Source organism: Miniopterus natalensis, chromosome 15 (genome assembly GCF_054644295.1).
Source record: "Miniopterus natalensis isolate mMinNat1 chromosome 15, mMinNat1.hap1, whole genome shotgun sequence".
NCBI lineage: Eukaryota > Metazoa > Chordata > Mammalia > Chiroptera > Miniopteridae > Miniopterus > Miniopterus natalensis.
Genome location: NC_142095.1, coordinates 34,704,005 through 34,730,405, shown reverse-complemented (window position 1 = coordinate 34,730,405; position 26,401 = coordinate 34,704,005). Strand labels below are relative to the sequence as shown.

Below are 26,401 nucleotides of genomic sequence, written 5' to 3'. Positions count from 1 at the left end.
TTGAGCACCAGTGGCTTCCTCCTCACCTTGAGCTTGTTAGAAATGCAGACTCTCAGGCCTGACCTGGGCCTCACTGAGTCGGAACTGCTTTTGATAAGCCCCCCAGCTGATTCCTCTGCGTCTTAAAGAGTAAGAAACACTCGTCTTTCTGTTGCCCTAAATGCATCCTCAGTCTATTCTGCCTTTGAATTAAATAAAAATGCTACTTGCGCTAGCTGCTTCCCGCTTTCTCAGGGCTTTCTCAGCCGAGCGCCTGTCACATCTCATCAATGCATTTGTGTCGCACTCTTGCTGATAACTGCTCCGCGTGGGCTCTCTCACAGATCACTGTCTGTTTCAACAGGGTCTTCGCAAGCCCAATCGGAGAGAATTAAGGAAACAGAAATCTGAATTATCGTGGCAGATGTATGGAGAAGAAAGACCTTTCGGGGAGCTTTAACTCGCACACACATTTCGTTGTGCAAATCTTGTTCTGTGGGTTGGGATATATCCCTTTATTCCTGCGGTCCATCTTCATCTTCCTTCTCAGCTGTCATCTTTTTGGTCCTTCCTCCCCCTTTCTTTCTCCCTCTCATTCATGACCATTTCCCCCCTTCCTCTCATGTTCTTAGACAATGTCGTTATTTGTACAACATTATTTTATTATGTAAATCATCTTATTTGGAGTCTCGGCTTTCATGATGCAGGCCAAGGCGCGCGGATGCCCACTTCCCACAGGAGCAGCTGAGGCTGGGATATTCTGATCGCAATCCGCAGCCTTTCCTCTGCAAATAAGAAGTTCCCCCGAACCGCCCCCTGAGCCCCTGCCGAGCCTGAGTCCTCATGAGAGAGGGCATGATTTAGGCGACTGCAGATTACACCCCCCACACCACGCGGAAAATGTTTCTCCTTTTAACCACTGCTTCTTTGGTGGGAGATATGTATAAAATTGCCTGCCCCTGTATTGTAAAACCATGGCCTTAATCTAGGAGGAAATGCTCAACCTCTACATACCTTCCAAACTTATGACTTCTATCTCAGACCCAGTTAATTGCAAAAGGTTGATTGGTTTAAGTGCCCCCTTGATGCCCTGCCAAGATAGCAGTGGCTGCTCAAAGAGGCAGGGCAGGGCACCGTCGCCTGGGCAGAAGGCTCTTCAATGCGCACACTGGACTTACTCTTTTTTAATCCTCACCTGAGGATATGTTGTGGTGGTTTTTTTAAAATTATTTTTGTGTACTTTCTATTCCTGTCTAGGCCAGTATACTTAGTATTAGCCTACACTCCATAATTATCTTCGATGAGAATTGTTGCATGATCAATGACTGATGGGACTTTACCACGCCCTTGGGATTCTGAGGTTCTTTATCTTCATGGGCTATTTTTCAAACTATGTGAAACCAAGAGTGATGCCAGATGATCACTAACTCATGTTTTTAACCTAGTAAGATACAGCTCTAGCCCTCGGGATGAGTGGCACCTAAGTCTCTTTGCCTTTTCTGGGGTGGGGGTGGTTTATTTGTCTTTCGCCTGTTGTACAGTGAGAACCACATGCACAGTGTCCTTATAGAAAAGTGCTTTGCAGATATAGTGATATTGCACACTGTTACCATTACACTCAGTGACAATTGGTTTATTACGAACGTTCAACTCCTTTCCAACTTAGTTAGGTTTTTCTTACAAGGGTTGGTTATTTTGAACTTGAAACAATAAAATCAGTGTTACTTGGTAGTTAGTTTAGTCAAAGAAAAGCTGCTTAATTCATCACCTCACTGATTGGATCATCACTGATGCTTTCTTATTACTTTAGCCCTGTGTTAATCCAGGTTCTCCAGAGAAACAGTCCCAGTTGGATTTGGAGATTCTCTCTCTCTCTCTCTTTCTCTCTCCACATACACACACACACACACACACACACACACACACACACACACACATATATCCATAGATGTCCATATATATCTTTATATATATACACACACCTATATCTATATCCATATCTATGAAATTTATGTTAAGGAATTGGTTCATGTAATTATGGAGACTGAGAAGTCCCATGATCTACCATCTGCAAGCTGGAGGCTCAGAGAAGCTGGTGGTATAGTTCCATTCTAAGTCTAAAGGCTTGAGATCCAGGGGAGCTGCTGGGGTGGGTCCCAGTCTGAACTTAGAGGTAGGAAGAGAACAGTGTCCCAGCTCCCCTAGGGAGGCCGAGAGCACGAGTCCTCCCTTCATCCGCTGTCTATTCTATTCAAGCCCTGCGTGGGTTAGAAGAGGCCCGCCTGCCTTGGGCATGCGGAGGAGGGCCATCTGCTTCACTCAGTTCCCTGATTTAAATGCTGATCTCACCCAGTGACACTCTCATAGACACACCCAGAAATAATGTTTAGTCTGGGCAACCCAGAGCCTAATCAGGTTGACACATAAAAGTAATTATCACAACCCTGGGGTTCAGTTTTAACCTATTTTCTCTCAGGAAGACTTTGTCCCTCCACACTGAGCTGGGTAAGTGACTTCTAGCATGTTAGATTTCATAGACCAGGCAATTTGCTAAGAAAACTAAAATGTATGGGCAACTATAAGGTTGGCATTGCTTTATTTTGCTAAGACCGTTCAAGACAAAATCCATTTCTAGCTACTACCTGTGTTATTTTATAAGAGATGGGTGTCTCTTGTTGGCCACAGCTGATCCAGATGGCCGTTCTGAGCCAAGCAGTAGTAGTCTGGAGTAGAGGCCCATACAGCGCCAACCTAGCTGTCCGGGCCTGCGCATATACATTAAGGAGGCATGGTTATTCCTGTATGTTTTAAATATTTTATTGCATTGTCTGTGTTCTTAGTTTTCTTTTAATAAGATACATTGGAAAGAAAGCAGATGATAGAAAATAAGGTGAAGACAGAAGAAAAAGAACAGGGAGGTGTACTATTGGCACATTTTAATTTTTCGTAGGTATCGGTTAAGAAAGATATTTTGTGGCACTTAATGGTTAAATTTTGAATCAACTTCTTACTTAAGTCACTAGGCCACTAAATAATGATGACTTTCGAAGACATTAAGAATTCTAAGTCATGTGCTGTTGCTGAGGATGTGCTTCTCACTTTGATAGCTTGTCCTTTCAATATTTGCCTTTCAATTTCCATTGGCTGGCATTTGATTTTTAAATTAATTTTACAGTAGCATTTCTGTATTATGGGGAGTTTGATTTAGGTAGCATAATAAAAATTTTCTTAGTAATGAGATACATGAAAACTTTTTTTAAGATACACTCAAGACTGTAAGTCCATGTTTAATAGAAGATGCCTTGAAGCTATTTCTGAATACAAAATCTTAATTTATTAAGCATTAGTATTGGTTCCTCAGTTTTATTTTGACTTTGCTTTGTTTTATCACAGTTAAACTAAATCTAAGCTAAAAATAAAAATTTGATAAAGCCCAAACTTTACAATTTGCTTTATTTGAGCAAATTAGTGCTTATGTAAATGAAAGCATATGTTTAATTAGTATCAGAATAGTATCATTTGAATAGTGATGTCATTGTCTTGTTAAGCTTCTTAAGAAAAAAGACTATCTTGTTTCTTCTGTTCTTTTTAAATTTATTTACTGATTATTTAATGTGTAAATTTTTAATTCGTTCATTTGTTTACCTGACCATCTTTATTAAGCACCTATTTACAACAGGTATTTACTTGGGGTTAAGAACTTAATGATGAGGAAGATTAGATTCCTGCTATCAGGTGCTCACTATCCAGCTGATATGACAACTATATCAGCAAGTTTAGAAAATATGACAAGAGCCATGATAAAGTATGGGATTGAATCTGTAATAGCATAGGGAGAACAGGGGATTCCTAGGTCTTCACTGAATGGCCAAGATACAAACTGAATGATTTCAAAGCAGATAAAAAACATCAACATAATTATCATTTAGCTCTTTGGTAGGTCACAGATTAGAAACTTCAACATTATCAAAACCTCATTGCGTTGGTCCTGGGAAAATGATGTAGGGTCCAATATAGATTATTTCTATAGTTCCATTATCTCTGAAAATTTATGATTCTAGTATCCATTTTTGTGCAAACATTAAATATTATGTAATAAATGCTTTAGTTTTTCAACATAGATAAGAAAACATTATATTACAGGTTTACTCACAACGGAGTTGATATAAGGGATGTGTTGAGTTTCATCAAATATTGGAGTTATTTGTGAAGCAAAGGTATAAAATCATATTACCTGAAAGCCTTAAATCCTAAGTATCTCTCCATTTATTCCAAATAATAAAAGTGTGGGTGTACCTGGATCAATTTTACTATGGTGGGATATGCAAATTTGGCATGACCACATAGCCTTTCCTCTTACTTCAACTATAACCCTATAACTGGAAAAAAATATCTGTTGCAAAGGATGGTCTTCCTTTTTATCTCTGCACAACTGGTTGCATGAGCAGTAAACCTTTGACCAAACCGTACTGAGAGCTAGTCAGTTAGCCCTGTTTTCGGCTCTGAGAGCTGGGACCACAGCCACCGCGAGGAAGCAGAGGGCGTGTAGTACATCCGATGAATGGGGGTGAGACCTGAAGGGAAGAGGAGGTGAGGAGTAGCTTCCTGAGACCATCACGCCTCTCCAGCGCCACTCCTGAAAGGCCCAGGTGGGCACTGTCCATGGCGCACATGCCATCTGGTGTGCGTGTCCATCTGTGTCTGTGTGTGAGAGAAAAAGAAAGCTTGAGTTGGCTTACCTTCATCGAAACCCAGAGAACTGCTGCTCTGCAATGCCAGTGGAGTTGTGGTTATGATTTTTTTCTGGCTGGGAGCCAGCTTTACCAAGCTCATGGTTATATTTGGACCGTTTCTCCTGGCTCCAAAATCAGTGGCCCCTGCCCTTCCCTATAAAACCTCACCGTGGGCTGGGAGTCAGAGGGGAGACTGGTGATCACAAAGGAACCTCTCCAGTACGAATGTCTTCCAAGACCTGGGACATATTTCTATAAGTATAGGCATGTTTGCTTTGTTAAAATAAAAGCTAAATTATTGATTAATTAGAAAGCCAGAAATACATAGCATTTTATATCTCCCTTAACCACGAAAAGGCTTCCCATTCTCTATTCTTGTGGGTGAAGTTGAATTTATCTATACTAGCAAAACTCAGTGAGCCCTTATGTCTGACCAAGGAAAAGCCTTGGTCTCTGAAGGCAATAAGCTACGTTTAAATGTGACTTCTGATGACATTTGTCATATCATGCTCCCTGGGTATTGGTTTCATCATTTGGTAAGTGCAATTTTCTACTTCTTGGAATTGTGACAACAGTTATGTCACATAATTGTTAAACAAGGGAACTCTGGAACCAGTCTTCTGATTCAAACCCTGGCTCCTCTACAAATTAGCTTTGTGACTGTTGGCAACATATGTGATGTATGTGATGACTTTATGCTTCAGCTTGTGCATCTGCAAAATTGAAATATCAATGGAAACTATTTATAGGCTGCCCTGAGAAGTCAACACAATAAAACACAGAAAGCACTGAATCAAAGGCTGGTAGTGCCAGGCACACAGTAAGAACTCAGCAAACTATGTCCAATAAGTGCTTCCTCTTAAACAGTGCTTTGTAAAGTCTGCAGCACTGTACACGTGGCGATATTGAAACAAAGGTTCCTAGTGGCACAGAACGATGGCTCTGAGTTAATCTTGTAAAGCACCTACAATTGATGGCTTGCTAATAGTTTAGTCTGTAATTTCATCTCCTTATAAAAGGACCGGTTGAGTAGAAATAGTCTAGAAATGAGCTCTCTTGTGGGACTGAGCAGGTATATGAAAAGCTTTTATCACCATCTCCAGACTTGCAGGTAAGGAGAATGCATTCCTTTCTAGGGATTTGTCTTGGCACCTTTCAGGGACACTATTTTTTTCCTGAAAAGAAAAGAGAAAAAAGCACCTGCTCTTTTTGTGCTGGCAGGGGTAGTAGAAAAGGTTCTCTTTGGCACCCCTAGAATTTACTTAAGCTCTTTTCCCTCCAGGGCAGGTAAAATCATTGAGGAGACTTTCTGGTTCCATGCATTCGGGTGTTTCTAAAGCAATATGAAACATTGGAAATAAAATTTGTTTTAGAATATAGGTTTTAAAAGAGATCAAGGCAGAAATCCCCAGATTTATGTTTTATTTATCATTTTATTCTATGTAAATCTAATTCTGTTTGTGGTACTAAAACAGGTATTTTATATGACTTTGTGATCATATTGAGAATATCTCATGAAGCCTCCTTTTGTGCTTCATATCTCTGCTGTCTTATTAGTGAGTCAGATTTTTCTCTAGATTGTTAGAGATGGGAGACTTCAATGAATCGTGACTTTTCTCCTCTATCCCCTTTCTTCAGAAAAATGTTTGTGTCATAAACACTGATGGATGGGGTAATACTTACACATCTATTTTCATGATTATTTATCTGCTGCCAGACATTTTCTTTTTGGAACTTCATGGTTTTCCTTTTACTAAAGTTTTCCTAAGAAGGCTGGATATATTTTTTTAGGTATTCTTAAATTTTTCTGCTCTAAACATGAACATCCTACTGGCAGCATCAGCATCACCTGGGACTTTGTTAGGAATGCAGAATTTTGGCCCCACCCCTATGGGACGTACTGAACCTGAATCTGGATTTTTTAAATGTAGCCACACAAGACCTGTGCACATTAAAATTTGAGAAGCACTACATTAAAACATCAGAGTTCCGTCTTTCCCAAGCTTTCTAGATGTGTCTCTTCAAGACAGAATGACGGACTAGATCAGTATTTCCAAAACTAAATTTGACAATAAGGGTTACAAGAAAAATGATGTATAAGCTTCCTATTTGCTGCTATAACAGCAAATTTTATTACCTTAAAAGTAGTGCTTTAGCCTCAGCCGGCGTGGCTCAGCGGTTGAGCATTGCGATGATCTAGGATCCAGGCGATCGGGGTTCAATTCCCAGTTGGGGCACACGCCCTGGTTGCAGGCTCGATCCCCAGTCAGGGGCGTGCAGGAGACAGCGGATCAATGACTCTCTCATCATGATGTTCCTATCTCTTTCTCTCCCTCTCCCTTCCTCTCTCTGAAATCAATAAAGATATATTAAAAAAATAATAAAAGTAGCACTTTAACAGTATACAAAACAAGATGTATTTTCTTATAGTACTGGCGGTCTGAAGTCCAAAACAGGTCTCGGTGATCTAAAATCAAGGTGTCTACAAGGCTGTATTCCTTCTGCAGACTCAAAAATTCAGTTCTTGCATTTTCCAGATTCTAGAAGCTGACCCCTCTTCTTGGCCACCTTCTATCTTTAAAGCCGCTAGGGTCGCATCTTCATATTTCTCTGTGACTCTGACTCTGTTACTTTCCCCTTTCAGTTATAATGACCCTTGTGATTATTATGGGCCCACTAGATAATCTAGGATAATTTTCCCATCTCAAGGTTAGCTGATTAACCACCTTAATTTCATCTGCAACTTTAGTTTTCCCTTGCCTTAAAACATACCATAATCAAAATTTCTATGAATTAAGGCAATAGTGCTGTCAACCTCATAAAAATGTGATCTTAAATTAGATAATACACATAAAATACTTGATGCAAAGACTGGCACATTTAAGTACTCATAAAAGTTTAATGAGAGTTTTATTTTCAGTTATAATAATCATCATCATTATTATTAGAAAATTATTATTAGAAAATAAACACCAACGTCCTATATAAACAAATAAATAGCATAAGGATAAGTCTTGTTTCTCATGGGATGTTGACTTAATGAATATGAGTCTTTTGACTCTAAAAAATTGAAGGAATTCTAAGGTAAGATTTACTGTTAAATGCAAATCAGAGAGAAGAGTTGGGAGAGGAGTTTTGTTGGATAAGCAAGAGTTGCGTTTAAAGGCTTTGGGGCATTACAGAGTAGAAGTACTTTTATCAAGCGTAGTATTTCAGATGAATACAGCAATGTAGCCAGCTTCAGCCAAATCACTGAGAGATTCTTTGAAGTTGTACACATGGATTTTCAGCTGCAGTTAAAAAGTTCACAAAAAAGAATTATAGGCACACAAAATGCTTCAGGAGTTTTTTTAAAGAAATAAGTGGGTTTCTTGACCTGATGTTTTATTTTAAAATTCTAATAAAACCAATTGTATATGAAAGTTAATTCCAACAACATATTAATCAAAGTAATTCAGAATATTAGGTCTTTTAATTAAAAGCACTGTTTATACCTCTGGAAAGCAACAATTCAAATATATCAGAAACTATAGTATCAATATCTTTCCTGAGAGAGGAAAACATAATTGGGAATCATAATTTGTTTCTGTTGCCGCCTAATAACTCAATTAAGTTGTGATAGAAATATGAGCTTTGAAAGAAATTGAGAGAAACACACTAATTTCCCCAGGTTTAATTAGCTAAGTAGAAATCGCAACGCTCATAATCACAGATACACCTACTTACAAAATGCTGATTACTAATGTAGCAGAGTTTTGGGCTTCAGGAGTGAGGAGTGTGTGGTGAGTGGTGTGTGTGTGACGTGGAGGTGCGTGGTATGTGTGGCGTGTGTCATGTGGGTGTGGTGCATTTGTGGTGGGTATGGTATGTGATGTATGTGTGTGGGTGTCTGTGGTATGTGTGGTATGGCATGTGTGGCATGTGGCGTATATGTATGTGTCTGTGTGATGTGTGTGGTGTGGTATGTGTGGAGTGTGTTGTGTGTATGCATGTGTGTGTAATGTGTGTGGCATGGTATGTGTTGTGTGTGTATGGTGCATGTGTGTGATGTGTATGACGTGTGGTGTGTGTATACGTGCACTTTCTCTTGGATCTGCACACTAGTGCCAATGACTGATGCTAACAGTCAAAATGGACAGATAAATTAAAAAATATAAGCACTACCTCACATAATTCATAAGATGGAAAATGCCATCTGCTTTGAATAGGGAGATCTAGTATGGAAAATATTAGACCAGTGAATTTACAGGTTGTGACTTTCCTACCTCTTTAGTCCAATTTGAATTTAATAAACTCTCAGTAGAATACTGACTAAGAAACCTAGGGCTGGCTTTTCATGTTCTAATTCAGGTTTGCATCCAGACATAGTGGGATATTTGTGTTATATAATTAGACCTAGTTTTGAAATCAACCTTAATTTACCTCCTGGCTGATCTTGGACAAATCATCTTTTCACCTTTTCATCCACTTATGAAACAAAAGTATTGATTGCTTTAAGGGCATACTTAACCTATTTGACATTCAAAGGAAATAGTCTTTTTACAACTCCTTACTCTACATGACAAAATTATTTACAATAATTAGCGTGAAATGAAATGAATAATAATAGTAATAATGGGGGGGAGTGGTAAAAATCTCATTGTATTTCATCTGTATATTCATGCTTTTAATAAAATTATAAATAAATATACAAATTAAAATTACAGTATAAAATAGAAATATGGTAAGAGGTAAACTTTAAATACATTACCTTTTTCAAAAGGGGGCAATATTATACCTCTCCACTGGTTGGCCTGTTGCAGTAACAAATAACAATGTAACAGTTTGTTTGGAGGCTTTAACTTCTGTGAATTTGTCAACTATTTTGTAAAAATTGATGTTCTTTTCCTATCAATGTTCAATAGACAACTTGGCCAGAATTGTTGATCTATATTTGTTCAAAGTTGATCAAAGAACACTTTTTTAAAACTACGTTTTTATTGATTTTAGAGAGAGAGGTAGGGAGAGGGAGAGAGAGAAACACTGATGAGAGAGAAACATCATCAATTGGCTGCCTCCTGCATGCCCCCAGTGGAACCAGTGGCCTCTTGGTGCATGGGTCGACGCTCAACCACTGAGCCACATGGACAGGCAAAGAACACTTTTAATTAATTTTATTTCAAAAATATTTTTTTTCCTCATGAAGCAATAGATATGCTAGTAAGAAACAAAGATGAGCATAAGTTTCACTTATATTTTTGGTATTCCTATTTCATCATAACTTTCAGAAATTGCCATGACGCACATGTCTCTTTTTCTTTGGGATTGATTTTCAGATGTCTCTACATTTGGAAAATTTGCCTTAAAATATCTTTGTCAAAAAATTTATTTTAAATGCCTATTATACAATATAATTTGTAACACCTTCCTTGATTTTTGCAAATGTATTGTTTAAATGCAAGAATAGGCAATATTATAGGAGTTGGATGCAGGAAGTATGCTTGACATGAGCTTGAATGCTTCCTGTTATGAACTTACACTTGAAATGAATGTGTGTAACTGAATCCACATGCGTCAGAGGCCGGCTGCTTAATTTGGGATTCTCTGAGTTCATTTCCAGGTAGAATACAACGTTGATTAAGAACAAGGGATAAAATTAGTAATCTTAATTTAAAATTTATGCATATATTAATAAAACTCAGCAGTAATTGCAACAATTGTTTAGAACTTAGACCAGGGATCAGTAAACTTTGAACTTCAGACCAAATTTGTCCCGCTTCCTATTTTTATAAATCATTTTTTTGAAATGACCAAGTTTTACATATTGTCTAGGGAAGATGGCTGCTCTCACGCTGCAACAGAGTTGAGTAGCTGTGACAGAGACCATGTGGCTTGCGAAGCCTAAAATATTTATTATCTGCCCCTTTACAGAAAAAGTTTGCCAACTTCTGACTTAGATCAACAAAAAATCGTTGGAAAAAGAGTATTTTTTACCTGTGTTGTTTAGAATTGCTAGCATATGGTTGTGATGAAAAGCAGATGACTTTCTGTTGTTTCTTTAAAAAATTTTCTAGACAGTGCACCTTATTGCCTGACTCTTCCTGCCACCCCCATATCAGTGTGCCTCTGAGTCAACCTGTAGTTTTGTTATGTGATTTTACTGAATGAAGATCACGTATGAATACCAAATACCTTTCATGATTGTCAGTGTGCTTTCCCTTCCAAGAGCATAAAACCATAAATTATAAGGGAAGGTGGTTCAAAATGGGCAAGTAGTAGAACTGGCATATGTGTCTGTACTCACAACCGCTATATAAACTCCTATACCCCCAAGCGGCCGGCTGGACTCAGTGTGTATTCCAGGGCCTGCTGAAATTTCCGATCCTTTGACTTTCCTGATAGTACTTTGGCTGTTTTTAATTGCAGTGTGATGTCCATGTCCTATTGATAGGACAGCTCTAACTGTCTTCTGAGAGGAAAAAAGGGTTCTTGATTCTCTATGCATGGCCACCTTTATAGTTACCATCTTTCCCTATGGAATTGTCTTCTTCCCACTTGTCTCTTAGAATAATTTCTGAAGCCTAAGTGTTATTTTAGTGTGGATTTGGAGCCTAAGCCCATATAGCATGCTTAGCAGGAAATGTGAGGGTGAATCCACACAATGTATGAATATGGGTGATAATATACATTCCTTTTGTTCCTTTAACTCACAACATTGTCAAAAAGGTATCAACCCAGACCTCATCCTAGTTTTTAATTAAGGTGTTTGAATGAGACAAAATGTGTGCCTTTTCCTCTAGGGAAGGGTATTTGCCATAGCTAGCTTAGTGCTTAGAGCTCACATAATCACAAAGGTGATTGTCTGGCTCAACCTAAATTAAAACCCTTCTTCATTGTTACAAGGTTATGTGTGTTTTATTAATATTTTGCATTAAGCATTTACATCCTGATGATTAGACTGTATTTTGTGTAATCACATTTCAAGATGTAATTTGGCAGTTTTTGGGCAAATTGGTAAATCTTAGATTCGTGTCATTGCTGACTTACTATACTCTGGATAGAAATCATGTGATGCCTACAAATGTTTGTTCTATCTCATTCTTTCATTGTGGGTGTTGCTCTGATACTAGCAAATTGACTGGCAGGCCCAGCTGCTTCAAAAGCATTGGTTTTATTTTTACACATGGAACATAGCCTTCTCATTAATTTTTATTTCATTTACTTAATTTCAATAACCCTTTGAGTATGCAAAGATGAAAATCATGCCTTATGCTCTCTTATTTTTTGTGTGTATTGTGTGTGTGAGAGAGAGAGAGAAAGAGAGAGAGAGAAAGAGAGAGAGAGAGAGACCCGAAACACATACAGCTTTAAAAGTTAGTCATGCCTGGCCTGTGTGGCTCAGTGGTTGAGCGCCAACCTATGAACCAGGAGGTCACAATTCCATTCCTGATCAGGGGATATGCCTGGGTTTTGGGCTCGATCCCCAGTAGGTGGTGTGCAGGAGGCAGCTGATCAATGACTCTCTCTCATCATTGATGTTTCTATCTCTCTTCCTCTCCCTTCCTCTCCCTGATATCAATAAAATAAATAAATAAATAGATTAATAGATTAATTAAAATTTTAGAGCTCACCATGTTTTATACAATCACTCAATTACTCGTGTCTCTTTCCAGAATTTGAGGATATCTACATACATGTCTCTTCCTCTTTCTTTCAAGACTTTCAAATGGTTGATGAAATTTATATTAAAGTCATTAAAATGTTATTTTATTTCTTTTTTAAATAATACTCCGTGTTTGAGAATCAAAACTTATTTCCATCATCAAATCATAAGACTATATCATAAAAGACAAGTATGTTTTAAAATATGCATCAGCTGGCATAAAGCCTTAACTGCTACACTCCTCAGAGAGGGAGGGGAAGGATTTTCTCTGAGCTTGTGAAAATGATGAAGGTGACATGTTTCTAAAACCATTCAATGCAGGATTCATTTGTTTCCACTTCTTTGCTTTGGGACATACACACTGATGAATAGCAAGGTATTTTAAACAGTGATAAACACTCGAATTCTTTAAAATGGCTTTTATTGATATGTGTACTTTTTCAAGTCTGAAGAGAACAGTAGTTTGCTGCAGGACTAATATATCTTAGCAGAGACATGAAGGGGAAAGGGAAGAGAGCTGAGAAGAAGATGCTGAAAATGGAACGATTCTTGAAAGTCAACTTCATTTCTCTTCTAGCTTGCAGAGGTCACCGTTTCAATGATAGCTGTCACATCATATCGTTCTAGTTTTGATATCCTGTATGGCAAATTGTTATCCAAACTGATAGCATTAATCGTATGAAAGGAACACTTTCTTTTTCTGTTTACAAAGTTGAATTCTGTGTTAAACATTCCATCAACCATGGAGAACAAGCTGAGATCTGAGTACAAACTTTCCCTTTTCTAGTGACAGGATGGAGACTCTCTATTTTTCCTCTACAGGTCTACAGAGAGTTAGACTTGTTTACAGGGGTTGAGTTAAAATATCTGGCACTGGTTCATGAAATGAAGATACTGTTGTAGAAGACTTAACAAAACTGTGCAGATTCGGAAGAGTTCGATAGCCTAGATGGCCTGGGGAGTTTCAAGCTTTCCACTCCTCTGTTCTGTGGGTTCCCTGAGGAATGTGGTGGAGGAGAGAGCAAGGGGCAACTGGGGAGATCTCAGCAGGGTCCCCAAGCGCCCTAAGGGAAACAACTGCGTCGCGGGTCAGGAGCTCTCCGTCTTCAGCTATATAGTGTTGGGTAAGCCAGCTTCATTTCCCAGCTCCTGTCCCCTCATCTGTCAAAGGGACGGCTCTCCCCACCTCTCCCCGCCCCTTCTGGTACTTGATAGTATTAAAATAAGAATGGAGGAATTAAAATAGTTTTGGATCAATAAAAGAGGCCATTATGGGGAAAGATATGGCTTTAGTAAAAGACCCAATGAAAAATGACATAAATCACATTAATTTATTCAGGGGAAATAATACGGAAATGCCTTTTAAAATTACTGTAGGAAATGGACACCCAGGTTACTGGAGAATTCACAAAGGTAGGAGCACATCTTTAGAAACACTGCCCTTGAAATATAATGGAATTGTTTTTCTTTATGTGTATGCATGTGCCAGCCCTAAACGCCCACTGAATTTGAATTCTCTGGGTGGATTCCCACACAGACATAGTACCCTATTATCCCCTAATTTTCAAGATTTAAAGTGAATCATAAACAAGGCCTGCTCTGTTTTCCCCACACACATCCAGGTGAGAACTGACTAAATGCAAGCAGTAGTTTGGAAATATCAGCCACATTTTAGACTCCTGAGTTGGCCTCCTTTTTACTGTCCAGGGATCATAAAGGAACACACTTGCAGAGTTGCTGCTTAGAGACAAGTGACAATTGATTCTGAGGGCCGACGCTGCTCAAGCCACAGGGAATACACTGACTGTAAAAAATCAGCCAGTTTCTTAGGTCTTGTCTGGGGAAAGGAGCAGCTTGCCTTCTGAAGGTTTCCTGAATCAGAGCACATCCTTGATTAACCCACTCATGACCTGCCCAGATATCAGCTGTTGAGAAGAACTTCATGTTCCGTCCTGGGATTTTGGTCGTAAAGTAAATTGAGAGCATCAGCAGAGGCCATCCCAGTTTCGAAAGAGAATTTAAAAGGAAACAAGCCTTCTAAGTAGATATTCCCACAGGAATGAGTAGTACATTCATCTTTTGTGTTGGTTTCTATATCCTTAGCAACTAAAAGAGTGCTTGAGGCATGGCAGATGCTTAGCAAAGATTTTTTTGAATGAATGTATGGATGTAAAAAAAGGCCAAGAAAGCAACTCACAGTCTAACATCACCAGCTGAAAGATTATCACATTAGGAATCAAAAAAGTCTAATTTCAGAATATCAGCTCTGAAGCTATGTTGGTCAGTCTCTTCTCCTTTCCAGACAACTTTCACCATTTTTAAAATGAGAGGGTTTGCTAAGTGTTATTTCAGTTTTTAGGTTCTATGATCAAGTCAGCTAGAATATACATGGCTCGGTTCAATACTGCTTTAAGCCCCTATGTTTCCCAAAGTATGGTGCAAATTCTTCACAGGCAAAATGATGCCACTGAAATTCCCGAACATGTTTAACTTAGACTTGCTGTGCAATGTTTCTTGCCTGAAAGATACTGTGGCCTAACCTCTGATTAGCACAGGCAGAGAGTGCATGAGTTCTGCTCTCAAGGAGAGATGGGGTCCCACTAGCAGAGCATAAAGCAGAAAGTTTCTTGCCAAGACTAGTTTCTTGTGGTTTGTCTTACGAAGTCTTGTGCAATCCAACCCCAACCCCTCCAGTCTAATGACTACATTTTATTATATATTTTTTGTAGGCAAGCTCATCTCTCCATGCTGCCCAAAATGATATTTAAATGCTGGTTGCTGAGCATTTTCTTGAGCTGTTCATTCATCTCCTTTTCCCTACCTTCCTCCTTTCCTTCCTCTCCCTTGTCAGTTCAGAAAGGGACATGGATATGTCAAAGATTATGCAGAGTTAGTGACTAAGAAAAATCAAAAGCCCTAAACTCCTATCACCAAAATTGTTTCTCACCTTCCTCCACCTATTTATCTAATTTCCATAAAGCTCCATATTATCTTTCACTCTGTCTCCCTCTCCCAGAAGGCTCCCATGTCCACAGATCCACGGAGGTACTAATGAGTCTCTTTTCCCCAGCGTCCCAACTGCAGGGGTAATTCCAGGGCTTTCTTCTGCTTTCCTTGAAATTCTTTCACTCTCAGGAATTTTCTCCCCCTTCTGTACTTGGGATTCTTTGAAGGCCAGGACAAAGTAGAAATGTGTTCAATTGCAAATAACAGAAAGCTGACTGCCTGTAGTTTAAATAAAGAGGTAGTTTATTTTCCGAATATCAGGAAGTGGTTGCTGGAGCTATTTGTTCTGCTCAGTGTTGCATGGCCTCAGGGACTCTGGTTCTTTCTGTCTTTCTATTTTACCACTTTAATGTGTTGATTTTTATCACTTTGCTGGTGGCCCACTGGTGCCAAGAGGACTATAAGAGCTCCAGACATAGCATCCACAAGGCTGGAGGAAGAACAGGGCCAGTCTGTCTCTCTCTGTCCCCAGATGAACATGTTTTTTTCTAGCACTGTCCCCAGAAAATCCCTACCTGTTTCACAGATAACATGGTCATTCCTACTTTGAAAAGAGGCTGGGAGGTTGGGGAACAGACTGTGATCATTGATAGGCTATTTTTGGGGAGTGGACACCTCACCACCCTTAGCAAAACCAGGAATCTATTAGCAGGGAAAGCAGGGGGGAGGGAGGGTTGGACAATCTCATCCAAAATGACCTTTCCTTGACCTGTCTCTTCTCTCCATTGAGCCTTCCACTAGCAACCTCCACAGATGTGAAATGACCCGTCTGAGACTGAACACCTTCCGTAAAGCCTTTGGTGTTTCCTCTAACAAGACGGGTTAAGGCTGCCGATGGTCGCCTGTACAGCATTTGTCCTACTCTCCTCTCTGTTTGTAAAGCATATGAAGACAGGAGTGCCGCCTTACCATTTGGCATGAAGGACAGGAAGGTGAAAGTCCTAGCACTCCACTGCCATTCAGTCTGTGACTTGGGATGAGTTACTTAACTTCAGATACCTCCATTTCCTCCCGTCCGAATGGGAATATTTGCAGACCTAGGTCACAGGGCCATAGGGTTTTCTGACCACTGATTACGTGAATGACATAAAGCACTCAAAATGATACGTTACACATAGGCCTCAGTGATTGCCAGTCCTTCTACTATGATTAATATTATCTCTGTTAAACTCTCTGGGCCTCAGTTTTCCCACTTGTACTGAGGAATTGGGTAAGGTTATTTCTACGGCTCCCTTCATCTGCTTCCTTATATTGTTCTTTTAAAAAAATCCTAGAGAGCATTTCACATAATACAGTCTCAATAAATATTTGCAAAATTGAATTGGCTTGTCTAAATAATAGACCAAATAATCAGTAGAACTGTATTGTGTATAGGCTCTGACAGAATTGAGTTACAAACTTTAAATGGTTTCCTATTGCTTCTGCTTATTAGACGGAAAAACATCCATAATCATTTCAGAGAGAAAAGAAGTTTTCCAGGAAACAATCTGTGGTCAGACTCCTGAGGCTCTTCTTGCTGTTACAGATTGCTAGCTACCGCAGGCAGACAGAACACTGACCAGTTTTCAGCTCCAAATTGCGGAGCAAATTGATTTCTGGGACTCAGAAATTCCTTCTATTACCTCGGTGACTTGTATCCACTCAAACCACTGACAGCAGGCTTCTCAGTCAAGGCTGACCCGTCATGAATGGAGTTGTCCTGTCTGTGACATGCCTCTTCGTTTGCAACATTTATGATGATACTGTCCAATTTTTCCTACATGTTTGCTCCCGACAGAAGTGTGAGTTAATCTGGCAATGGCAAGGCCAGCTGGCAATGTCAAACTCCATTCAGCTTTCACATGCCAATAAAGTGCCCCTCAAAACTTCTTTTTTTTAATTGAATTTATTGGGGTGACATTGGTTAATAAAATTATACAGGCTTCAGATATACAATTCTACCATACGCCATCTGTGTATTGTGTTGTGTGCTCACCACCCCAAGTCAAGGCTCCTTCCGCCACCACTCCCCCCCCTTTACCCTCTCCTCCCTCCCCCGCCCCGCCCCCTGGTAATCTCCGCTCTGTTGTCTGGGCCCATGAGTCTTTTCTTCTTTTCCTTTGCTGCACTGTCGGTGGGAATGTACACTGGGGCAGCCACTATGGAAAGCAGTATGGAGTTACCTCAAAAAATTAACAATGGAGCTGCATTATCCAAAGAAACCTGAAACACTAATTCGAAAGAATACATGCACCCCTGTGTTCACTGCAAGATTATTTACGATAGCCAAGATCTGGAAACAGCCCAAGTGCCCATCAGTAGGTGAGTGGGTAAAAAAGCTGTGGGACATTCACACCATGGGATACTGCTCGGCTGTAACAGAGGCATCTTACCTTTGAGACAGCGAGGATGCACCTGGAGAGTATTATGCTAAGTGAAATAAGCCAGTCAGAGAATGAAAAGTTATATTCTTGAGCTCTTGATGTAGAACCGAAAGCTGCTCAATACAGGCTGTGCATGCACTGTGCTGACCAGGTGGCATCAGAGATACGCCAGCAGGCAGCTGAATCCACTGCGGGCGACTGAGCTGGAGCACAGACAATAAAGGGAAAGTCTGCTTCAATAGGGCAACATCTTGCTATGAAATATGGTTGTGTGTCAGAGGAGAAACTAGTGTGCTGAGTTGTCACCGTTACTGAGAATGAGGCTGGCTGATATCCGGAGACCAGGTGTGGTGTGTGCATGTGTGTGGACCACTCCATTCCTTGCTGGAAGACAAACAAGACCTGCCTTATCTTCTCACAATGCTTCACTTCTGTCACTACACACTTGGTGTGAACAGAATGCTTGAGTTGAAGTCTTCTATGTACCATATCCACAAATGTTTAACCTGCCGCATGCTCTTGTGGATCAGAGGCAAATCAAGTGACTATCTTTGCAGCAGGTACCGCTCACGCCCTCCAAGAGCAGATCAAAACAGCATGTTTCTGATGTTTCTGTCTCATCCTCTGCTTTCCAATCTTCTTTCTTTTTTACATGTTAGCTTTATGAACATGTTTGTCTCCATTACCATGTTAATAGCTAATTTCTCTCTTCTGTTGAGTGGTTTGATTTCACCCACCTGTGTGCAGGTGTCTATAAGAGGAGGTGAGCCTCTCACTTCTGCAATCACAGAACTCTGTGCTTCGGTTCCCCCCCAGTGCACACTGGGTGGGCCCGAAATCTATGAGTGAGGACTGTCCCTCTGCTAATCACATCTCCAAATGGAGTTTGCTCTAATTCCTTTAATCACTCAGCTGTAATTGAATCCTGATAGGAAGCTGGGTTTCCATCCAGAATTATTCCCCTTCTGCCCAGAATGTGGTAAAGTAGCTGTTTCTTCTCTCAGCAGGCCCAGGACAGTCTGCAGATGGTTATGTCCCTCTCTGCTCTGTGAGGTTTTCTAGACTGGGAGGAATCATGGCATTGAGACTGTAGTCGCCATTACCCAGGGCTATTTCTCCAGGTGTTCTCTCTCTCTCTCTCTCTGCAATATTCTAAATCTTCTAACAAAGCGCAAGGATCCATCCTAAGAGGTCCCTAAATAAGTTTGGCTAGAATATGCATGCATAAATCCTGCTTTTACCTGAGCTGGCTGCAACCAATTTGGAGAGAGTAAGTAAATGTTTCTCAAAATTTCCCCCAGCCACCTGCAGCGGTATCACCTAGAGCAGTGGTCTCAAATGTGGTCCCCAGACCAACAGCATCACCATCGCCTGAGAGTTTATTAGAAATGCAAATTGAGAAGCTTCACCCAAACCCACTGAGGAGAATCTCATGAGGTGGGACCAGAAATAGGTGTTTTGACAAGTCCTCCAGGTGAACTAATGCATGATAAGCACTGACCTAAATCTATTATTAAAATTCAGATTCCTGGGCCTGCTCTACTGCTTACTAAATAAGAATTTATTAGAGGTAAGACATAGAGAGGTAGGTAGGTAGGTAGGTAGATAGATAGATAGATAGATAGATAGATAGATAGATAGATAGATAGATAGATAGATTAGATAGGTAGGTAGATAGATGTGTACAAATATATGTATTCATAAATGTAAATTTTTATTTTAAAATAATTTTAGATTTATAGAAGAGTTGCAAAAATAGGATTCTCATATACCCCTCTCCAAGTTACCACAAATGTATATATACCTTAAATAAGCAGTGTGCACTTATCAAAACTGAGAAATTAGCAATGGATAAATACTACTTACTCAACTACAGAATTTATTCAGATTTCACCAGCTTTTACACAAATGTCTTTATTCTGTCCCAGGATCCAATTCAGTTTTCCGTTTCTCAGTCTTTTATGTCATAATCTTGACAGTTTTGAGGATCAGAAGTCAGGCATTTCATAGAATGTTCCTCAGTTTGGGTTTTTTTGATATTTTCTCACGTTTCGATGAGGGTTATGGATTTGGGGAGAATAGAACACAAACGGAGTGCCTTATCATCACATCAGGTGAGGGGGCTCAGGAAATCAACATGACTTATCAACAGTGCTATTAAATTAGTGATTTGGTTAAAATAACATCTGCCAGATTGCCCCACTGTTAAGTTACTCTTTTAGTTTTTTAAACATATTTGAAAGCAAGGCACTAAGTCCAGCCTAAAATCAAGGAAGGGTAGGAGAATTAATCTCCATCTCTTCAAGGAAGAGTAGCAAAGAATTTGCAGGAATCTGTTAAAACCACAAGGGTAACTAGTCAATATTTGGGGGGAGATAAATGTTCAGTGTGTCCATATAGTTTCCCACATTGAGTTAGCATTCATCAGTGGATCTTATGTGTAGCAATTATTATATGGTTCTAATGGTGACATGCTGTCTTCCTCATTTGTTCTGCATTTAGTATTTGGAGTTTTGTAAGTAACATTCATTCCTGCTCTCTAATTTGTTCAGTCATTTATTTGTATCAGTGTGTGTTCATAAGTGTGTGTTGGATTCTTTGGACAATCATTTAACACCCACTTAATTTGTTGTTCATATTGTCCTAGCTTTGTTCATTGGATGCTCTTTCAGGCGGCTCCTCTGTCCATTTGACATATCTGATTTTTTCCTCTTTGTGTACTTCTGGTGTTGTGACACTGCAATCTCATTTTCTATGTGCCCTGCCCCAGCCTTAGAATAAGCCGTTTCTCTAAAGGGATTTGGTTCTTTTGGTTGAAAGATGGTATTTCAAAACCAACATCAGGGCACGAGGTGTGTCGGTGGCTGTGGGGTGTCATTGTTTCTAGGCTGTCTCAGTGGGTAGTGCTAGGATAGATACAGGGTGTCCCAAAAATGTATACACACTTTAACAGCTGATAGCTCGATTTTGAAAATGAAATGCATTTTAATAAAAATGCCTTTATAATTATTCAAAGTGTGTATGCATTTTTTGGGACACCCTATACATATGTATGTACTATATACTAACCCATATATACAAGCTTATCTCTCTTTCTCACACACACACATACACACGAGTTTACACTGATATTTCTGACTCTAGCACCGTGTGGTTCATCCTACGCTTACTCTTTTGCTTATATATAAATCCTTTCCCTAACAGTGAGAAACCTGGCTCTCATTATCTACAATTTATCTACTGTGTTTTCAACTCAAGTGTGCAAGGTAGATCCAGAATTGCTAACCCATATCCCTGTAAAAATTTACAAATCAGAGAACCATTTCATCTACACTTCTTTTTGCCTTTAGTCATGGAGTCTTAGAGTTTCCAAACATTATTTTTTGAAGTTATTTAGGTCAACTCTTTTTATTCATCTTCTTCAGTGAAATTTTCTCATATATTTTTAATACACTTGTTTCATTTGTCACAGTCTGCATTCCATTCTAGGGCCTTTGATATCCTGATTGATTTTTTAAAATTTGCAAACAGTAAGGTTGAATTATTGTGGTGTGTAAGGTTTTGACAAGTATACGGAGTCATGTGTCTACCACTACAGTATTACACAGAACATTCCCGTACCCCCAAATCCCTTGAGTGGTCCCTTTTAATCAACCCCTCCTTTCTTTCCCAACCCCTGGAATCCACCCATCTAGTACTTCCCACCCCTATGGCCTTGTTTTTCTCTAGACCATCAAATGAATAGAATTCTACATTATGCAGTCTTTTTTAATTTTATTTCTTTCATTTGGCAAAATGCATTTAACATTTATCCATATTCTACCACAAATCAGTAGTTCCTTTTTTCTTGCTAAGGAGTATTTTATTGTGTGGATGTACCTGTGTATTTATCCATTCACTTGTTGACTGATGTCTTAGCCGATTCCAGTTTTAGTGATTATGAATAAAGTTGCCATAAACATTTGTGGGTCTACATGGGTGAACATGTTTTCTGTGCACTCGGATAAACAGCTAGGAGTGGACTCCTGCTTGCCATGTGAATTCTCTGTTTGACATCTTCGGAATGCCAGAGTATTTTCCAAGTGGCTGTTCCATTATGCATTCCCATCAGCAACGAACAAGCATTCCCGTTAGTCTGCATCTTCTCCAGCATTTGGAATTGTCAGCTTTAAAAAAATAAATAAATGCTGTTTTAATAGGTATGTAGTGATAGTTTATTGTGTTTTAATTAGCATTTTCCTAATGACTGGTATTGAGCATCTTTACATGTGCTTGCTTGCCATCTCTATGTCTTTTCTATGTGTCTATTCAGATATTCTGCCCATTTTGAGTTGTTTGGGTTTTTTATTGCTGAGTTTAAAAGTTATTTTTTTAAATATGTTTTTTATTGATTTCAGAGAAAAGGGAGAGGGAGAGATAGAAACATCAATGATGAAAGAAAGTCATTGACCGGCTGCCTCCTGCACGCCCCCCCACCGGGGATCGAGCCCACAGCCCTGGCATGTGCCCTGACAGGGAATAGAACTGTGACCTCCTGGTTCACGGATTGATGCTCAACCACTGAGCCACACTGGCCAAGCAGAAGTTCTTTATATATTATAGATACAGTCCTTCATTAGACATATAATCCCTCCTACCCAGTCTCTGGCTTATGTTTTCATTTTCTTAATGCAATTTTTCATAGAACAGAAGTTTTAAATTTTTATAAAATCCAATTCATCAGTTTTTCAATTTATGGATTTTGCTTTTGTTGTTATATCCAAAACCTCATTGCCAAACCTAAAGTTATACAGATTTTCCATTTTATTCTAAAAGTTTTCTAGTTTCTAACTTTGTGCTTAGGTCTGCCATCCATTTGGAGATGATGTTTGGATACAGGATGAGGTACATGTCAAGATTCATTATTTCTACATGTGGATACCCAGTTGTTTCAGCATCGTTTGTGGAAAAGACTCTCCTTTCTCCATTGATTTCCTTTGCACCTTTGCCAGCGTCAGTTGACATCATTTATGTTGGTCTATTTCTGGACCTCTTTTCTGTTCCATTGATCTATAAGTACCCAGCATTTTACCAATCCCTTACTGTCTTGATAATGGTAACTGGATTGTAAGTCTTGTACTTGGGTTGTGCTCTCCAATTTGTTCTTATTCCGAGTTGTTTCGACTGTTCTGGTTCCTTTGACTTTCTGTATAAATGTTAGAATTAGCTGTTGCTATATTTTGAAAAAGCTTGAGATTTTTCTTCCTAGAATATGTTCATTGATTTTTTAGAGAGAGGAAGAGAGAGGAAGAAAGAGACAGAGAAACATTGATGTGAGAGAAACATCGATCGGTTGCCTCCTGCACATGCCTCAACTGGGGATCAAATGTGCAACCTGGGTATATGCCCTGCCCAGGAATCGAACCTGCAACCTTTTGGTGTAGGGGACAACGCTCCAACCAACTGAGCCACCCAGGGGGGCTAAAAAGCTTGATATTTTTATTGCAATTGACTTGAATCTATAGATAAAATCAGGGAGAATTTATTCAAATTATATTAAAATTTTGTTTAGCCATATTTTATAGTTTTTGACATATGGGCCTAGACATATTTTGTTAGACTTATAAATAAGCACCACATTTTGGGTGACTTTTAGTTTAAAATTCCAGTTGTTCATTGCTGATGTATAGGTATATGATTGACTTTTGTATTTTGAATTTATATCCCACACCCTTGCTTATCTCACTTTTTACTTCTAAGAGTTTTGGGGCCGTTTCTTTTGGGGGGATTTCGATGTAGACAATCCTGCCATCTGCAAGTAGAGGCACTTTTATCTTTTCCTTTGTAAGCTGTATTCCTTTTGTTTCTTTTTCTTCCCTTGTTCCTCTGACAATGACGTCCAGTGCAATGTTGAGTAGAAATGATAAAAGACGGCAATCTTGACATGCGGTTTCTTACTATTAAGTGTTTGTTATATGTAGACTTTTTATAGACGCCTATTATTAGGCTAAGCAATTTCTTCTCTAATCCAAGTTTACAGTCTTGAACATAAATGTATATTAGATTTTGTTAAGTGCTTTTTCTGTATGTATTGAGGTGATCATGTGATTTTTTTGTTTTTTAATTTAGTCTGAATGTATACAAATTATAATTGATTTTTGAATAATGAATCAGCCTTGCAGTCCTTGGATGAAATCCACTTGTTTATGATGTATTATTCTTTTTTATGTATTGCTGCATTTGTTTTGGTAATTTTATTTTAAGAATTTTTGCAAGTATGGTCATGAATGATATGTCTTTCTTTTTTTTTTTGTAATATCTTTATCTGATTTGGGTATTAGGGTAATATTTACCTTATGAAATGAGAAATTTTCTCTCCTAGTTTCTGGAAGAGATTGTGGAGATTATATTTTATTTATTTATTGACTGTTTGGTAGAATCCATCAGTGAAAACATTAGAGCCTGGATATTACATTTGTGAGTTTTTTAAACTATGTATTTGGTATTCTAATATATATAAGATGATTTTGGTTATCTATTCTTCATTCAGTTTGGTACATTGTGTCTTTCAAGAAATTCATTTCATTTAAATTGCTGGATTTATTAGTATAAAGATGTTTATAGTTTTCTTTGTCTTATTTCTTGACCTAGAAGCTTCAGTTGCTCATTTGGGATTTCTTCTTCTCTAATATAAGCTTCTAATAATACGTATTCTCCTCTAAATATCACCTTAGCTATAATCTATGAATTTTAATACATTGCACTTTCATTTTCATTTAGTTAGAAATATTTTCTTAATTTTCCTGGATACCTCCTCTTTGACCTACGGGTGATTTAGAATGCTAGGTCCGGGCGCTGCTAACAAGCAAGAGTGGAGCTGTGGCGAGTAGGTCAGTTACTTAGGAAATGGCTGCATATTTCCCTGTCTTGAAATTCCTATGTCAATTAAAACTCTGAGAAGCCTGGAGTAAACTTTATTTATTTATTTATTTATTTATTTATTTATTTATTTATTTATTTATAAATTTATTTATTTAATCCCCTTATCCTCTAGCATAAAATGGGTAATTCTATTTTATAAGATTTTAGTGATGAAATAAGATACATAAAACAGTTGTGGCTTGGCACATAGTACATGGTTAATAAAAATTACTATGATTATAATAGTTGTTAGTGGTGTTTTTGTCATTGTTTCATTTTTAGATTTATTACATTGGCCCTGAGTTTTAAAAATCAGGATGGGTATGAAGGAAAAAAAATAAAATCCTGGAATGCAAACTCTAGAAAAGTCGCAGAGATAAACATAAGCTTTACCTGTTCCTATTATTATTATTATTTATTGTAGCTTTATTGTAAGATATTTCATTCATTTTAAACCTCCAACCCACTTAGTCAAGCTAGACATACCTCCCCAAAATGGGCATAATTTGCCATTTACAAATAAGTGCATTACGCAGAGAAGAGGCTGTGCAGTGCCATGGAAGGTGCACCAGGAATGAGCAGGAACCCGGGACCTCAGCCTGATGCCTTACGCCCTCCTCACTGAGCAACATCCCTGAGAAAGTGCTGTGCACACGGAATCCAAAATCCCCTCGTCGCCAGTTGCTTCCTCCGGTTTGCTGGGGATGCTTTCAGGATCTCTGTTGACACTCTGCTTTCTCTGCTCCAACAGGTGGCCTCTGCATTGCCCAGTCCGTGAGGATCCCCCAGGAGCGCAAAGACAGGACCATCGACTTTGACAGGATCATCAAGCAGCTTCTGGACACCCCCAACTCCAGGGCCGTCGTGATTTTTGCCAACGATGAGGATATCAAGTAAGGATGCCTGGTGACATTTGTTAACATGCATGCGGCAGCTTTAGGAAACAGAAAGACCAGGACACTGGCAGAGAAAGGGGCGAAGAGAGCGAAGAATCAGCTCTGGCATCAGGCGGTGCCAAGCGCGTGCTTTCTACCCCAGGCAGCATCGCCGTGCACCGTGCCAGCCGCAGTGTTGCTCTCCTGTCCTGTGCTTCCCGCCCGTTAGCAAAATAGTGTATTCAATTATTTACAGAAAGAGAAAACCACTAGGCCTTTCCAAGTTTCTCTTATTAAAAGATATACCCAAACGTAACAGACTCTTATCCAAAGAATGTTCCTCTTAATGTAAAAGAAAAATGTCATAATTCTGGCTGTGTCTCTACAGCGTTAGACTCAGCATGTTCAAAACCACACTTGTCATAGCTCTACATTCTCAGTCTACTCCCCCCCTTTCCTTACCTCCCCCGTCGGAGTGAAGAATCTGACTGCCACCTTGGTTTCCTCTTCGCATTTGCTGCCTTCTTGGCCAAGCCCTGCAGAGTGAGCTTCTAAAATGTTTCTAGAACACAGACATCCTTTGCTTTCTTTTCTGACCTCTGCCACCCTGACCAAGAATCCTTATTATTTATCTTTTATAGAATAAGCACACTTTGTGATTTAGTTATTTAAGAGAATTTTGATTTCATGATATTACCCTGTCTCTTTGCTCCAGGTTTTTTCAACTCTGCTGATACCTTCTTTAATCGTCTCATAAATCTTTTTCGTGCCTGTTTTATACATTTTAAAAATATGTAATACATTGATAAGATGTAGTTTTGTGTTTATTTTAATTTTTTTTTTATTTTTAAGCCTCACCTGAGGACATGTTTTTTATTGGTTTTAGAGAGAGAGAAAGGGGGA

At 39.0% G+C, this 26,401-nt stretch overlaps 1 protein-coding gene across 1 annotated transcript in view; it reads left to right on the top strand.

Moving 5' to 3' along the window:
* GRM7 (glutamate metabotropic receptor 7) overlaps nucleotides 1–26,401 on the top strand; it is a 637,127-nt gene that overhangs the window by 319,118 nt on the left and 291,608 nt on the right. Inside the window, exon 3 of the mRNA XM_087825010.1 lies at nucleotides 25,375–25,516. Coding sequence (XP_087681136.1) covers nucleotides 25,375–25,516 — 142 coding nt within the window. The remainder of the gene's footprint in view (nucleotides 1–25,374; nucleotides 25,517–26,401) is intronic.